The sequence below is a fragment of the Lethenteron reissneri genome, chromosome 5 (genome assembly GCF_015708825.2).
Source record: "Lethenteron reissneri isolate LAM-NWPU_2019-01 chromosome 5, ASM1570882v1, whole genome shotgun sequence".
In the NCBI taxonomy this organism is placed as follows: Eukaryota; Metazoa; Chordata; class Hyperoartia; order Petromyzontiformes; family Petromyzontidae; genus Lethenteron; species Lethenteron reissneri.
Genome location: NC_083783.1, coordinates 10876612 through 10893673, shown reverse-complemented (window position 1 = coordinate 10893673; position 17062 = coordinate 10876612). Strand labels below are relative to the sequence as shown.

At 48.4% G+C, this 17062-nt stretch overlaps 1 protein-coding gene across 3 annotated transcripts in view; it reads left to right on the top strand.

Annotated features, from left to right (window-relative positions):
• Window positions 1–7562: 7562 nt before the first annotated feature.
• The window catches only part of LOC133352598 (ribosomal protein S6 kinase alpha-3), a 69620-nt gene continuing 60120 nt past the window's right edge, over window positions 7563–17062 (top strand). For 2 of the 3 annotated variants that reach the window (XM_061568361.1, XM_061568346.1), the window contains exon 1: window positions 7564–7957. In XM_061568361.1, coding sequence (XP_061424345.1) covers window positions 7898–7957 — 60 coding nt within the window. In that variant the 5' untranslated portion in view covers window positions 7564–7897. Of the gene's footprint in view, window positions 7958–17062 lie in introns of all 3 variants that reach the window. The other variant, XM_061568354.1, reaches the window with a different exon arrangement.

Sequence of the window (17062 nt, the reverse complement as noted above, 5' to 3'; positions counted from 1 at the left end):
GGCTCGGCCAACAATGCTCGGCTCGGACGGACGCCGAGACGCAGGGCAACGGCACCCTGGCCACTTCCACCCGAACCTCGCGTGCCTGTCACCCTCTTCTGTGTCTCGCTCACTCACTCACTCACTCTAACCAATGCCACCCAGAGCTTGGGCCACCCTCACTCAAAGGGAACAGGTGTCTGCGGCACGTGTCACCGCAGTTGAAGAATCACTTGGGGGGAGGCATTTCCTGGTGACGGCGAAGTGACGTGAGTAGCGATCAGTGGTAGTGGGGATGCCATCATCCAGCAGTGGATTGACCATGGCTGATGATGATGATGTACAATACTCTCGCGACTATGCTCCCCACCTTCACCAAGCTGCACCTGCACCGACCAGCGTGGTGCAGTGTGCATTTATTTAACACGGTTACTTGAGTAGCAAGCCCAAAGTGCCAGCGCATCGAACGGTCAGACATACGCAGCACTATTGAAGATGTAACAGATCGGAGTTGACTACGTTCCGTGGGCTGAGCAAGGTTCTGATTGGAGGAGCTTGGGATAGGAAACGATGGGGGGGGATTCCAAAGTGAATCACTGCGAGTGAAGAAGCAGAGAGAGCAGTGAGGTGAGCTGCAGTGTGGTGAGTGCGGTGTGGTGAGTGGGTGAGTGAGTTAGTCGGTGTTATGGGGAGCGGTAGTATAGCGGTTCGCTAGTGTAGCGGTAACCGCTAGCGAACCTGGCGACGCGAGTTCGATTTCCGCTCACGGCCAACATCAGTGACGATTATCTGGATCGGTCCTGGGCCTCCCCTTAGGTCGACTCAGCCTCAAATGAGTACCTGGTGCGGAGCGTAAAAACATCGCCACTAGGGAGACAAAGGCGGTCGTTGTGCTGGCCACCGACCCCCTCGTGTGCCGTTCTGGCCTTCATAGGTGCTCGCAAACAGCACTTGCCCCAGCAGTTTGTTAAGGCTATATGGGGGATCTTTATATTTGTAGTGGAGAGCGATCGTGTAGCGGTTAGCACGCTGCACTACGAACTCAGCGCTCCAGGTTCGATTGCCTCTCACGGCCAACCCCAGCAAAGAAAAGCAGCGACAAATATCATGGGTCTTTCCTAGATCGACTCAGCCTCAAATAAGTACCTGGTGCAACTAGGGAGACAAAGGCGGCCGGGCGTGGTGCTGGCCACCCACCCTGTCCATGTGTGTATGTAGAGCTCCGTACGTAGCCAGCCGTGTTAGTCGGAGGTGGGAAAGACACGTGACTTCGGGGAGAACATACGAAATCAAATATACAGCAGTCAGGGTCGGGATCAAACCCACGACCTCCTGTATACGAGGCGATGTGTAAAGATCGCCTTTATAAGGTGCTCGATAACAGTACTTGCCCCAAAATATGTTGAGGCTATACGGTGGATCTTTGTCTATGTGCTGCCACGTACCAAATGTGCCGTGAGCGCGTGGCACTGTGCTACGCTGCGGGTTGTATGTGTGCGGGTTGCATGGGATGAGTATGTGAGTCGCCCTGCGCACGTTAAGCTGTGGACACAAACTGTCGTGGAAAAAAAAATGTCACCCGGCAAAGTGAAGCAAAACGTGTCGTTTTGTAAGCACATTAATCCAAGCACCCGCCATGAACCCACTCCACTAATCCACGCATCGGCATTCTGCCAACGAACTCCAGCGCACAGACGCGAGTTCATGAGAAGTTCCGCTGCAGCCTGGAATCTTACGGCGTTAACGGGATAAATTCTATAGGGCCATATTTATTTATTTATTAACGCTTCTCAACTAAAGTTTTGCCTTAGGCCAGTCTGTCTGTTACGGGAAGCGGGGGAGGGGGGTCAGGGTGACTCTCGTAAGGATAATTCGATATGAAGACATCTTATACCTACTTGACTTTACTGAAAGAACCCAAGAGTATGGATTCGTGCAGTCACGAAAGCTTCAAATCGAAGATTGAACACGAGTGTCAGGTTGAGTGTAAGGTTGTGCTGCGCTTGGGAACCTGCCCTGCGATTGAATCTCCACCGCGGTGATCGAAGGGCTTTGTCAAAAACGTGTGGTCACGAGCCAGCGGATGACGTGACCCTCCAGTCGGGCTACAGCCTTCCAACCACTTGTCAACGTTGAGTCAACGTTGTCTTGTTTACTGGGTAGCGGCCAAGGGACGGACTGTTCCCTGCACAAGTGGCGCATGGGAGTGACCGACATTGTCACAGGCCGTTTGTCGGTCCACCGCTGGATGGAGTCCTGTCCGCGCCGTGTGGGTTACGCAGTTGCGACTTGAGCAAACATTGTCACGCTGGAAGGCCAGGATAACCGATTGCTGGAATTTACTGCACTACCCTCTACTGATAACGTAGGCCCACAGCAGCCTATAGCACCTGTTTGTTTGTACTTCGTGGTCGCGCATACAACCACTATTCAGACTCGTTTCTGCTTAGGTTCTGAGATCTGACAAGATCGGGCGCGTTATGGGTTATTTGGTCTTAGGTGATATTCTAATTAATATATTAATATGATGTGTCGATTGGGAATGTCGTGAGGTTTAGTTTCATAATCGAGAATCCCACGGGATAATGTGTCCTGGCCTTCAATCCCACTGATTCATCTCACTTGACCAGCGATCCCAAACTATCAGTTGTCAAATTCTCTTGGGAATTTATTTTTCAGTCTCAAATTCAATGGGATCACGTTTCATAATCCTAACTCCCACAGTATTACCTCGAGTGGCAAATAATCCAATCGCAAAGTCAACCCAGCCCATCATCTCTCTGGTGTAGTTAAAACAAGTAAGAATTGTTGGTCATATTAGAGACACATGCCTCCACTATGGGAATGTGGAATTCCCACCACTACACTGATAATATATTATTTACACCTCTAAAGCGCCTTTCACCCGGAGGTCACAAGGCGCAGTACAAAACACACAGACACAGCTAGCCTCATACCAATCAGACAACAACCCCCAAGACAAAGGCTTTAATACATATAAAAATCCCTTTAAAAATCAGTTGCGTCTCAAGGCGCGATTTGAATAAAGCGAGGGGGAGATTCAGCGGAGCGACTGTCCGCTAGGGAAGTAAATTCCACAGCCTGGTTGGCTCCGTATGGTGCGAAAGAAGTTCAACATACACACGAGGAGAGGCCTGCTCCCCCAGCATGGTCGCACAGAGACGTGGCCTGGCACAGGACTGTCGAGCTGCGAGTTTGTTCGCAGTGCGAGAGACTCTGACGTGACCTCTGGCTCTGCTCAGTGGGACCGCTTAGCAAGAGTGCCCCCTAGTGGGTTGTTGATGCCACTGCACCTCTTGAATCGGATTCCTTAATAATAAGCCTGCCTGCCTCATGGCTCGATTTGAGCCGACAGCTCTGCACATGCTAACAAGTCTAGTTGTAATTTATGAGTCAGCATTGAATGTGAACGCAGCTCTGTTGCAGAACCACAAACGTAGGTCTATTACACGTATTCCTTGTTAAAAACGGTTGACATAATTTAAGAGACCATTGGTAATATTGCACAATTCATTGCAAAGATCGCTATTTCAATTTGTAAGTGGCCGCGTAGCTTCGTGGTCATAGCATTGAGCTGGCACCTCTGAGAGCCTGGGTTAGAATCCAGGTCTCAATCCGCCAGTGGTGAACCCGGGATGCAAGTTGACGGTCTCAGTGCAATCGCCAATGACTGAACAAAAAAGCAAGAATATTTTATCGGGGGGTACCTCTTAATTTGGAAATTAACGCCTTTTGCAGGGCATATGATATCCGTGGGCACCAGTGCTGATAATGTTAGAGGCTAATTGGAACATTCTTTAGAAGTATGCGTGTAGAGCATTGGGCTGCTGAAACACGTGGATGTGATAAGCCACTTCGTTGAGCAATCATTTTCGGCCAGGTCGCTTCTGAAAAAGAGTCACATAGCTCTGTGCGCCTTACCTGCTAAAATAAAAATGGTTAAGTTAGTTACGTTACAAGCGGGGTTGTTCGATGGCTTGCTGCGGAGACATTATTGTCTCGGGAAATGATACCGATAGCACAGGTGGAATTTGATCATATCATACTATCATAGAAAACGAGTTCTGCTGGCTGGAGGGAGGGAGGGACGGGCGGTCACGTCCAAAGTTAGGTGCGGGGCTGCTCGTTGGAAGAAATGAAGAAAAGGGCATTCAAAGATGCAGATTTGCACCACTCACGGTGAATGTGTGCCATCTCGTGGCTATTGGTGGTAATTGCAGCCTTACACACCACACACGTGCAGTCCGCATGGCTCTGGTGCTGAAGCTGTACGTACTGCCGGGTGGGTCCACAGCTGAGCGATCACTCGCATGAAACCACGTTGCATGCAATTGCATCGGTCAACCTGGTTGCATGCTACTTGGCATGCAACTTCGATCGGTTGCACGCAAGCTTGCATTTTGGCTTCGTACGACTTGTTTGCAAACATGTATCGGTTGCATGCAACAACCAAATAATCAAACTTAGGGTTTCATGCAACTCTGTGGCATGCGAAAGAGTTGCAATAAATGAACTGCGCCAGTGTCCAGTATTTGTTACTCCCTACCTCTTCTATCGTTATGAGCATTATTATTATTATTGCCGTTCAACGTCTTCCGAACTTCGTCGGCTCTTTCAACTCAAACGCAATGCTTACTTGTGACACGGGAAATCACGTTCCGCCAGTCACCCAGCCCGTGTGGGTGGCGACGGTCCGCAGTAGCCACCACGAACAACAACAACAACAAGAAGAAGAACAACAACAAGAACAACAACAACAACAAGAGAGTTGTTGCTGGGCTCGAGAGGAGCTCGCCCGCCCCAGCCAGCAGCCACTCGATGCTCGCATTGTGTTGTTGTTGTTGTTTTACGTGGTAGGGCTGTCGCGACCAATATCATCCATAATACAGGTTGCTTTTTTAGTGGGGTTAGATCGCGTAAATATATAAAGTTTCGTTAAGCGCGCCACCACCCAACACAGCCACTATGTATGCCTCGTTGTGTCCCCCCCCCCCCGTGTCGCTCGCTGCACGAAGCGAACGCAGCGCTGCCTCCTGGAGAGCGCGGGCTGAAGGAGGCAGCAGCAGCAGCTGGGGCTGCAGCAGCCCAGCTGCTGTTGTTGTTGCAGCTACTGCTGCTGCTGCTACTGCTGCTGGGGGTGCTACTGCTGCTGCTGCTACTGCTGCTGCTTCTGCTGCCGCTGCTGCTGCTGGGGCTGCAGCAGCCCAGCTGCTTTTGTTGTTGCAGCTGCTGCTGCCTCTGCTGCTGCTGCTTCTGCTGCTGCCTCTGCTGCTGCTGCTGCTTCTGCTGCTGGGGCTGCTGCTGCTGCTGCCTCTGCTGCTGCTGCTGCTGCCGCTGCTGCTGCTGCTTCTGCTGCTGGGGCTGCTGCTGCTGCTGCCTCTGCTGCTGCTGCTGCTTCTGCTGCTGGGGCTGCTGCTGCTGCTGCCTCTGCTGCTGCTGCTGCTTCTGCTGCTGGGGCTGCTGCTGCTGCCTCTGCTGCTGGGGCTGCTGCTGCTGCTGCCTCTGCTGCTGGGGCTGCTGCTGCTGAGTCAGCGCGATGCATGCGTGCCCTTATACGGAGCTCTGACGTCACAGACCCATCAGGCGTGACCCTTCAATTACACCCAGCATTATTTATTCACTGAGCTACATAGCTCTGTTTTTTCAGAAGCGACCTGACAGCGCAACTAAAGTGGCTTATCGCTTGTAAATGTATCACAGCCAACTACTCTAAACGCGTGATGTTGTTGGTTCTAAATGTGGAGGGAAAACCCGGAGGACCCGGAGAAAAATCTACGCCACCACGGGGAGAGAGACACGCAGACTCCAAATATACAGCAGCAGCGGGTGTCATCAGGGTCGGGATCGAACCCACGACCTCCTGTGTACCAGGCGAGGTCGTTAACATCTCGCCACCTTGATTATAATGAGAGAGAGATACGCACACTCCAAATATACAGCAGGTTTCAGGGTCGGGATCGAACCCACGACCTCTTGTGTACCAGGCGAGGTCGTTAACATCTCGCCACCTTGATTATAATGAGAGAGAGAGATACGCACACTCCAAATATACAGCAGGTTTCAGGGTCGGGATCGAACCCACGACCTCCTGTGTACCAGGCGAGGTCGTTAACATCTCGCCACCTTGATTATAATGAGAGAGAGAGATACGCACACTCCAAATATACAGCAGGTTTCAGGGTCGGGATCGAACCCACGACCCTCTGTGTACCAGGCGAGGTCGTTAACATCTCGCCACCTTGATTATAATGAGAGAGAGAGATACGCACACTCCAAATATACAGCAGGTTTCAGGGTCGGGATCGAACCCACGACCTCCTGTGTACCAGGCGAGGTCGTTAACATCTCGCCACCTTGATTATAATGAGAGAGAGAGATACGCACACTCCAAATATACAGCAGATTTCAGGGTCGAGATCGAACCCACGACCTCCTGTGTACCAGGCGAGGTCGTTAACATCTCCTGGCCACCGCCCCGCCCCCCATTGATGAATGGACATTTCAACACATTCGTTATTATTAACGCTGCTGTGGTCTGAAAATAGAGAAATATATAATCTAGGATTAAAGCTTTCGTTACTGCAGAAATAATACTCATTGGTGTTTTCGGTAAAGTCACGTATGTAGAAATAAAATACATTTTAAATAAATACAATTAAACGTCGTTATTTATTTTAATTTATTAAAATTTTCTTGTATTCTACATACGTGATTTTACCGAAAAAAAACAATGAGTGAAGTGAGTTATTTTCGGTAAAATCACGTATGTAGAAATACAACAAAATGTTAATAAATTAAATTAAAATAAATCACGACGTTTCATTTTATTTATTTAAAATTTATATTTATAAGAATGATTTGGGACGTTTAGGGCAATGGCCTTTGTTACACACTGGGGCCCGATAAGAATAAAAGTAAGTACGTAATTTGCTTCTTGTTTTACATTAATATACCTGCCAACCCATAGGGTGTACCCGTAATCTTGCACAGGGAAATTGAGTCCACACGGCCTACAGCCGTCTCAACAACGGCACACAAAACGTGAGTTGTTCATCTGCTTGTTTCTCCCTTGTGATGGGGGAATGTAGGATGAACGTTGAGATGTATAAGGGTCTGAATTGACATGTAATAGGGTAGGGCACTGGTAAAGGGTTGACAGGTTTGCATCAAAATATTAAATAATTACACATTCGTAGCACGCGATTCGCTTTGTCAATGTGACCGGGGGGGGGGGGGGGTTAAACAATGTGACGTCAAAGTGACGTCAACACGGCGTGACGCTTGTGACGTAATACCCCCGTACCAAGATGGCGGCACAGTTCGCGTGCGCGCGAGACCAGCGAGAGAAAAGGGGGGGGGGGCGGCGAGACACACCCGGAAGCCAAAACCGCCATCTTGAAGCGACCAAAGCCAATGGGATTTGCGCACACAAGCGCGTGACGTCATCAAAGACGTCACGCACATTTGAACCCCCCCTACGATCACTCAGTTACCGCCCCCCTTAGTAAGATGGCGGGCAAAGCGGCGTGGTGGCGGTGATGGTGGTGAGGTTGCTGCTGTGGTAGAGAGAGAGAGAAAAAACCCTCCTTAGAGCCGCCTGTAGGACGGCGCGTACCGCGGTGACTGGCGCCTGTTAGTTGGAGAAGACGAGTGGGGAGAGAACGAGCGAGAGCGGAGAAATCGCGGCTCGCCTCATCGCGGCTCGCTCGCCCCTCGGTGTAGTCGGTGGCGCTCGGAGTCGCCGCGGGGTTAGGGCGACGGTGCCGCGCCCGTCGCCTGCCACTGCGCTCGGTCGAGCCGCGTTGGTCGTCTTCGTCGTCCTGGCGGTGGTCGCTGCGCTCTCTTCTTCGTAGTTGTCGTCGATTGTTTCGTCGTGGCTTGATGCGGCCGTAACACCATGCCTTTGGCGTGCGTCTCAGATCATTGGCCTAAGATGGACGTTCACTCGGACAGTGAGGTGAGTTTTGTCGTTGTCGTTGTATCGCCGTTCGGTTCGTGTGCTCCCATGGCTGGCGCGTGTGTCTGTCGTGACTGGTCCACAGGTTCGCTGGAGGCAGGTGAGGCTATTAATATCATGCGGTGCCAGCGGTGCCGTGGCTTAAACATCACCGGCGTGATCGGGGTTGCTTGTAAATGCCGGTGGTGGTGGTGGTATCGTGGTGGTAAGCAGCATAGTCACCACCAAATCATCAGGTCAGCAGCAGTTCCACAAGCATCATCAGAGCTTCATTGCCAGCGAGCGTCATCTAATGTTGAACTTATTTCGCCACATGCGTCATCATGAGCATCAATCAATTCAGAATTATTATAATCGGCGGCATGATCAGAAATATAAAACCAGAAGCAGCAACGTCGGTACTATAGTCGGTAGCATCATCATACCTGTCAATCCCTTATCAGCGCCTATCTTATTACAGACCGTATTGGTTACCCCGTGCCATTAAAATCTCAACCTTAATCCTGAAAAGTCCCATCACACGGGAGAAACACAAATAGACGCAACAATTTTTTGTGCCCGTATCGAAATGGCTGTGTACGTCGTATGCACCTGAAAACTCAATTTCCCTGCACAAGAATAAGATAAACCGTATGGGTTGACAGGCATCATCATCAGGACAGTCATCAGTGGCGTACTGTAATCAGTGTAGCTTTGCTATCAGCAGTATCATTAGTAGCGTAAATTGGCATCGTCATCATAATCTCCATCGCCATTAGCAGCAGCGACATGATAACCACAGTAATAATTGCAATGCATTGCTATTATTGAAATTACAATCATGATCACTAAACCGTAATCCACAGCGTCGCCAGAATTGTAATTATCAGGCAACATTCGTCATCATCATTGTTACCAGAATATCACTCGCAGTATCAAGTTGTTGTTCATCTTCTAGGTTCAACATCATCGTGACTGAAACCATCAGCAGTATAAACAGCATCATCAATAATGCTGTTACAATAAACATCTTTAGCATCATCTTCGTTAGCAACATCAGCTCCATCATCACGATTCAGCATCATCAGTTGCATAATCATCATTCGTAGTCGCATTATAAACTTCAACATTATCTCCATCCTGACTATCACCATCATTACCAACAACATTGCATTAATTCTTGAAATATATCAACATTACCTTCTGGGTAAAGCCCATAATCATTGCCATCATTAACTGCATTATAACAATAATCAGCTTTGTTAGCAGCAGCTGCGGAATAGTTGCCATCACGAAGGGATGATTATAAACAGCATAAAACAAATTCCACCATCATCAATATGAGCATTAGCAGCAACTGCATTAACATAATCAAGATAATCATCCTCGACATTAATATGATTGCACCACCATCATAATGTCGCCATAATTTTAACAATACTCAACATTATTACAATGATCGAAAGCATCACCACCACCATTATAAACATCATCACCTGTTCCATCACAATATTATGAGCATCATCAGAAGCAGCATTTTGGACATCACTGTCAGCATCATCATCAGAGCCTCATTGCCAAAGTAATAGTTATAGACCATCATCACCACCAGCAGCCTCCCTTTTGCTCATGATAGGCGTGCAGTTACCCACACTTTGCCCAACTGTGTCACAAATCTGAGCACTTACATTTTACAGGAGCAGTTTTGGAAAGAAACTCGTAGATTTTGGCAGTGGGTGGCACATATGGCAAAAGTAGATGACGAAATTAGAAACGAGAGATTTGGGAATTGAAACTATGGCAACCAGATGTACTATGATTTACAAAGTAAACCGACTTAAATGGGTATGTATGGGAAGGATATCGAGCGATGACGTCGGATGACAGATGGGCGACGTTAAGGATGCAGTGGAGGCTGACGGGAGTGAAGAGGAAAGGATTAAGGTGGGGAATGGGACGACAGGAAGAGATGCGATGAGTGCTGGACAGAGGCAGGAGGAGATTGTGAAGAGTAGAAGAGATACATCGAGTCTTGGGGCTCGTCTACGGCAGGGTCCTGCATTGGGATTTTATTTTAAGAGGTTTTTAGCCGAGGGGGCAACACTCTATCCCCATACAGAAGGAAACGGTTAACGATTAGTCTACTTGCAGTACTTCCCTTTCCTGGTGAGCCAGGGTATGGTATTTCGACGCCCACGGGGGAAGGGAGCTTCGCAACATCATTGCGGTGATCGACCAACCCTCGCTGCAGCCACCACCACAGTGCTGGAGCATGGGCCACTTGCATAGCCCCACCACTGCTCGCTCGGCAACCGACAAGATTGTGCACGGTGGCGGTCGCTCATCCGAACACTATCCAGGCCCAAAATCCTGCTTAGCTTCTGATATCCGACGAGATCTGACGCATTCCATGTGATGTGGTCATCGGCAAGAGGTTTACAATGGCTGTGTATCAGAGACACTGAGCCATCACATCCATTCACGACCTGGGTTCAAGCTCTGTCGCTCGCTCTCTCATCCCCACAGGGCATTCCATGGGTGGCTCATTGCCCCAGACTTGACCATTATGAACCCAGAAAGTTGGTTTTAATATATTTTTTTACCTCAACCAAACAGAAAAAAACTGTTCACATTTTAATCAGCGACATCAGTCACAGGCTTGGCTTCGGTTTCATTTTCCATTGCTTGGCATTTTCTAGCTAAATAATTAACTGGAATTGTACCTCTTTAGCCAGTCGTTTGTATAGAGTACTGTATGCTGATTTACGATTTTATTTGACTCAGTAGAACACTGGTCTTATAAGCTAGTGAATTTAAACAGTCATCATAAACAATGGGATGGAGTGTCTCAACCAATGGCTATCATCTCCACATTCACAGTCACTACTTTAATTATTATGATCACTTTCAATACCACATCATAACCACTACCACCAAACCACCACCTGAACCAACAAACTACTTTCACCATCGCCACCACAACCATCACAATCGCCACATCGGCAACCACTGCCACCATTGCTACCACCACCGCCAAAATTGTCATCACTGTCACCTCCAAAATCACCACTACAACCAACCATCACCATTACAACCACTGTTATCACCCGCACAAACACAACCCGCACCTCCTATTAGCACGGTTGGGTTACTTACGGTACGAAAGAAGTTCAACATATATGTCATCACCACAACCACCATCATCAATCTTTATGATCAGTCATTGTCAGCATCATCAGCACCACCAGCATTGTCACCTGGCGATGCTGCACAGTTTGATGATGCGATATCAGCAGCGGATGCCGTGTTGCGTCTGAGTAATGAGACTGGTCCCTCGCCACATGATGTGCAATGTACTCAACCGCCTGAGAATCAAAAACTCAAATGAATGATGCTTCTGTTTCACTTAACACCACCTTGCGTGGCTTATTGTATTTTTTTGTTCTGAGTAATTTTCCCAGTTTACAAAAACCGATCTCAATACAGAAGTCGAATGTTGCCCCGTGTAATAGTCATTGTAAAAGTAATGTCCTTCATTCACCCAGGAACACGTCAGCTGAGTGTCAAGGATTTGTTCAGGAGGGTCCGGCTAGATTAACACGTAGGCTATCACGACCTATATCCATAATCGAGGTTTTTTTGGGTTAGATCACGTAAATATCAATGTTGTTAAACTCGCCACCACATGTTAACAAAACATGGCAATTCTTGACTCGTACAGCACATCTGTGTGTTGGAGAGTAAACCCGTAGTATTTACAATTCGAGTACAATTGGAGTAATTGTAAATGTTGTGGGTTTGCTCTCCAACACACTGGTGTGCTGTACTAATAACGAATTGGCATGTTTTGTTTCCTTGACAAATCTTTACTAATTGGCTATGTCGGGTGGTGGCGGATTTAACGACCCATTTATATAATCGCAATCTAACTCAAAAAGCCTCTATTAGGGTCCGGCTACTTTGTGGTTTTTTGACCAGCTCCACGAATTAATATTTGGTGTCATGTGGGAGGAAATCGGAGTACCCAGCAAAACCCACAGATACCAGAGGGTAGCATTCAAAGCTCCGTGTGGATGGGTTCATTGGTGTACTGCCATAACCTTGCCACCTTGCAGCATGACTCAAATTATTCCCAGGCAGTCTCCCTTCCAAATACTAACCAAGATCTGATGAGGTTGAAATCATTCACGGTGATTTTGTCATTTCCAAAGAATTTTTCGTACCTTGTTTTATATGCAGTACCTTTTAGCTAATGGCATTGGTTCGTGCTCTTGGGATGCGGCCTATCCCTCTGTTGGGGGAGGGGTTAATGCGTACATTTTGTGGGAATGTGTTTTGGAGAGGGACTGATCACTGGCCTAGGAACGTGGAGTTTGGTGAAGGTGAGCGTGGCGGGCGCAAGACCAGTCCGGCTATATTGAACTCGCCACTGATGTTGGCCACGTTTGTATTATACGAATAATAACTTGTGTTTCATAAGGTCAAACTGCCGGCTCGAGTGAGCAAAAAGGAAACCTCTGAACCAGGTAGCGAGAAATCCCACATTCCTGTGGCCAGGGTCATAAAAAAAATATAGGCTGACCCACTGGGGTTCACTGGCAGGTGCCACTTAGTGCCTAGCAGAGCATGTTGTGTGTTGCTCGACGTTTTCGTGTTTCCGGGAAATATGAATCATAGCCATCTCCGCCATCGTAGCCTCCGTGAGTTGAGGGGCCGTGTGAATTATATCGGAAGATTAGAGCTGAGCACGGAATGTGGGAGGCGTGAGTTGTTGCAGAGAGCTTATGTCGGCGTGAGTCACGCAGACAAGCGGCACGTGCACCCCGGCTCGCGTGTGAATGCAGCCACCGATAACTCCACGGAGCGCGCGTATTGTAATGGCAGGGTGATAAGTCTACATCTCAACTCAATCCACCGTCGTCTTCATCATTATCGTCACCGCAATCACCCAAAACTAGCATTGCCTTCACAAACACGACCACCGGTCACAACACTAGCACGACTCCTGCAAACTTCCTATCATCATTTGTCAATCTCGCTGCGGCCGATGAAATGGGGACCGTTTCGTTTGATGTCATCAATTGCCGTGTCTCTATGTAGAGACTGGACCCCGTCCTGTTAATCCACTGCTGGATGAGAGATTCCCCATGCCATGTGGGTCACGGGTGATTTGTTTCACCAGGATGGTCAGTGTGGTTTTGTGAGGGCGGCAAGCATAGATGTGCAGTACAACAGCAGATTTTGCTGCTCTGCCCTCTGCTGCCAACAGCATAGCCCCACGGCGGCCTATGGCACGTGTATTGTGCATGGCTGTTTGTTACGTAGCGGCACATGCTTGGCTTCTAAGGGGCGCATCCTGGGTCATTTCATGTGGGCTTTCACGACCAATATTAGGATCAATAATTGTGTTTACTTTGGGAGTTATAATGTCAATCTTTTAACTCCACCCCTCCATCACCCAGCGACGGAGCCAGTCAATTGAAGTTGACACGGCACGGGAAAATGTGCCAATGTATTTGGGTTTTCAGCAAACTCGAGTGTTGAAAAACAAGCGAAAATTGACTAAATAAATCACATTATGCCTACGTTGTCTAACCGGAAAGAAACCACTTGTGAATCACAGTCTGGCTAATTCGGGCAAAATGAATAAGTATGAGCACCATTAACAATTCAGCAATAGCTACCACCCTCTCTGCATACATACGGCAGCTTGCTTCTTTGTAATTCGACAGCACGACTGCTGGTTTAATGTGTAAACTATTCAAAGTACAAAGGGCAGGTGAATGCACTGTAAGGATTAACCCCGTAAATGATAATATATAAAAATCAATTGCGCCAGACCACTTATCCTTTATTACTAATCAGCAACGTTGTGCAATCTGCAGTTGCCTCTGTGTGTACGAGTTGCCTCTGTGTGTACGAGTTGTATTGGTGTGTAAGGATTGTGTTAGTGTTTAAGAGTTGTGTTGGTGTGTAAGAGTTGTGTTGGTGTGTAAGGGTTGCCTCCGTGTGTACGAGTTGCCTCAGTATGTACGAGTTTACATGGCACACATGTTAAGTACAATGAATATGTTCCCATGTGGTTTGAATGTGTGTGTGGCTATTTATCAATCCATTGCCAGAGAAAGGACTTATCCATGCAATATTGGTGAAGCAGCTTGTTGTTTTACCATCGTTCACCACGCCAGTCGGTGCCGGTTAAGTTTTTCAACCTATTTGGTTTAACCAAGTGAGAATTCAAATGACCAGATTAAGACTCGTTTGCAAGAGAGACCTGGGGCACAAGTCTGTCGTTATAGAGCGGTGATTGCTGTATATACATCCCAAATAAATAACGTGCGAATTATTGTCCAGTTTGGCCAAGTTGGACCCTGACTGCATGAAGCATAGATAGATGTTGGAGCAGAGCGCAGAGCAGCACAACAATTATTTTGAGTGCCGCAATGCAGCCCTACAACACCTGGCGGTTGCTCATACAAGCACTATCCAGGCTCAACCCTACTTAGCTTCTGAAATATCACGAGCTTGGGCACATTCTTTTTGATCATTTGGTCATAGCCTAATTTGTTAAACTAAACATTTTGATCACTTACTGCGTGGATTGGCGCCATTGAGCTCTGCAGCTCTGTGATGGTCTCCCAACACGTCTCTCCAGCATGCCCAGAGCTTCTTCTGGTAACTGAATTCGAAATTCAATGTCAATTCCGATCACTGAAAAAAAGCCTCCCCCCCCCCCCCAAGCTCGAAACGTCTTGACAACGTGCCGAACCTCACACGTCTCACCGCCCCGCCCCCCCCCCTGTGAACGCACCAGGGGAGCCCCCGCGGTCTTTTTGTGTCGTGACTGAAAACCCGGATTGCAACCCAGGTCGCTTCGGCATTGTCGTCAGACACTGTCGTTGCGAACTTTCCAAGACCCCCCCCCCATTTCCCAGCCAAGTCTGAAGAAAAGCCAAAATCTCTGCAGCGTACCGTGACCTGCGTGTTACACAATCGGCAGTTTGCTCGTACCCCCCGTGGTAAAATGTGCTGGCAGTTGACAGTCCTGTAAAAAATATACCCACTCTAAAACATGCAGTCGGTACGTTTGTATTTGTATGTTTATGTGCGTCTGTAGTGTGTCTTTGTATGCGTGTGTGTATCTATAGTGTGTGCTTTTGTATGCGTGTGTGTTTGTAGTGTGTGTATTTGTAGTGTCTCTGTATGTGAGTGTTTGTAATGTGTGTGCATCTGTAGTGTGCACATTGCAGTCCTGCATGGATTCCATATTCTGTGTCTGTCTGCTACAGCAGAGGTTTCAGGAATTTCAAAGGGACCTACATCTCTGATTTATTGACCTGGTCAAGGCCTATGATACCATAAGGGGGGCCAGGGCTCTGGGTTGTTCTTCATACGTTTTGGGGTCCCTGACTCTGCTCACAATCATGATGGGTGGTTAGGCCCGGGTAAAGTTGTGTGACTGTGAGTCGGAGCCATTCCCTGTTCATGTTGGGGTGCGACAGGGATGGCAGAATCTATATTTATTCCTGGAGAAATCTGATGAGCTATGAAGCTCTTTTACATCGATGTCCAGTAGGGTGGGTCAAAACGTTACGACAATTAAAACCAGCAAAGAATAGGAAAGGTAAGGAAATCACTAATAAATACAAAACTCAACTTTGTTTTACTAGGTAAAGCCCACTGAGCTATTAGTTATTTTTCAGAAGTGACCTGGTCACAAATGATAGAGCAGTCAAATAATCTCTGGCCCCTCACATTATTTTACGTTATTTTTTACCACATTGTTCGAGAAGCCTTCCATGGCTGTACCTAGTTGAATTATCTGGTACAGATACAATGGGTAGCTGATTGACGCCCGGGTTTTTGTCAAGGGATGGCTCCCTACTGGTCCAACAATGCTATGTATGCTGATGATCTGGCGGTTGTTGCTCACTCTAAGGAGTTGTAGGCTCTACTGCTGAACCTGGAGCGTGCCACTAAGAGGTAGTTAGGGCCTTACCATCAGCCTCACCAAAACTAAGCACCTGCCTGGGTATTTTGTATCATCCAATACCAGGCTGAATTGTGTGAGGAACTCGCAATCCTTGAAAGTTTGCAGTTGTTTGGGTCTTGTAGCCTGCATGCCCAGCCACTGCATGCCCAAGCGGCCAAGGTTTGGCTAAACGGGCGTGGCACGGGCTGGAGAAGAGATGGACTGATGCGGTATATGTGAATGTGGAAGCTGAGTGGACTTCCCGAAGACTAGTACCAGTGGTGTCAAGATCGGCCTCTATGGAGGAGGCTCGCGAAGGACGTTACTGGGCAGTTGGAGGCAGGCACCCTTCCACAACAGTGGAGGGCAGAGGAGGACACTCACAACAACGAGCGAAGCGCCGGGCAGCTTAAATACAGCAAGTTGGCACAGCAGGGTGCACAGGTTTTGCATCTGCCAGTCATCTCAGACGGTCAACCGATGGCACTTGGGTCTGTCCCATAACCTCCTTTGACCGAGCCTTCGACACTTCACTTGGACCTGGCCTGGTGCAAGCGTTGTGGTAACATCGCCACCACTTAGTGGCGAATGGCGGCTGTTGTTGTTGTGTGCACACGTGTATATATGTGTACCGATGGTGACCTCCACAGTACTTGCCCCAGCAGCTTATGTAGCCTTTGCGGGGGATCTTTGTCTTTGTCGTGTGTGGGATGAGTGGTGGGGCAGTGGTTTGCAGTTTGCACACTGTGCTATGAGCCCAGAGACCTCATTTGGTTTCCTGTACATGGCTACGTCGGTGCGGCAAGTGGTACCAGCACACGGTTCTGGGCCTCCCCTAGGTGGACTCAGTCTTAAATGAGTATCTGATACAGCACCGGGGACACAGTGGCGGCCAACTCAGCATGGTACTGGCCACGCTGGTCACTCGTGCGCCGTGCTGGCCTGAATACGTGTGCGCTGACTTGAATTCGCCCAAATAGCCTTTTGTAGGATATGACGGGGATCTATGTACGCATTTGTGTGGGAGTGTGTGGGAGTTGTGGTGACGTGTGGCGGTTTGCTGCTGACTCCGTGCTATGGGCCCAGCCACCTCAGCTAGTTTTCTGCCTCTGGTATATCGTAGCTCCCCTAGGTGGACTCAGCCGTGAACGGGT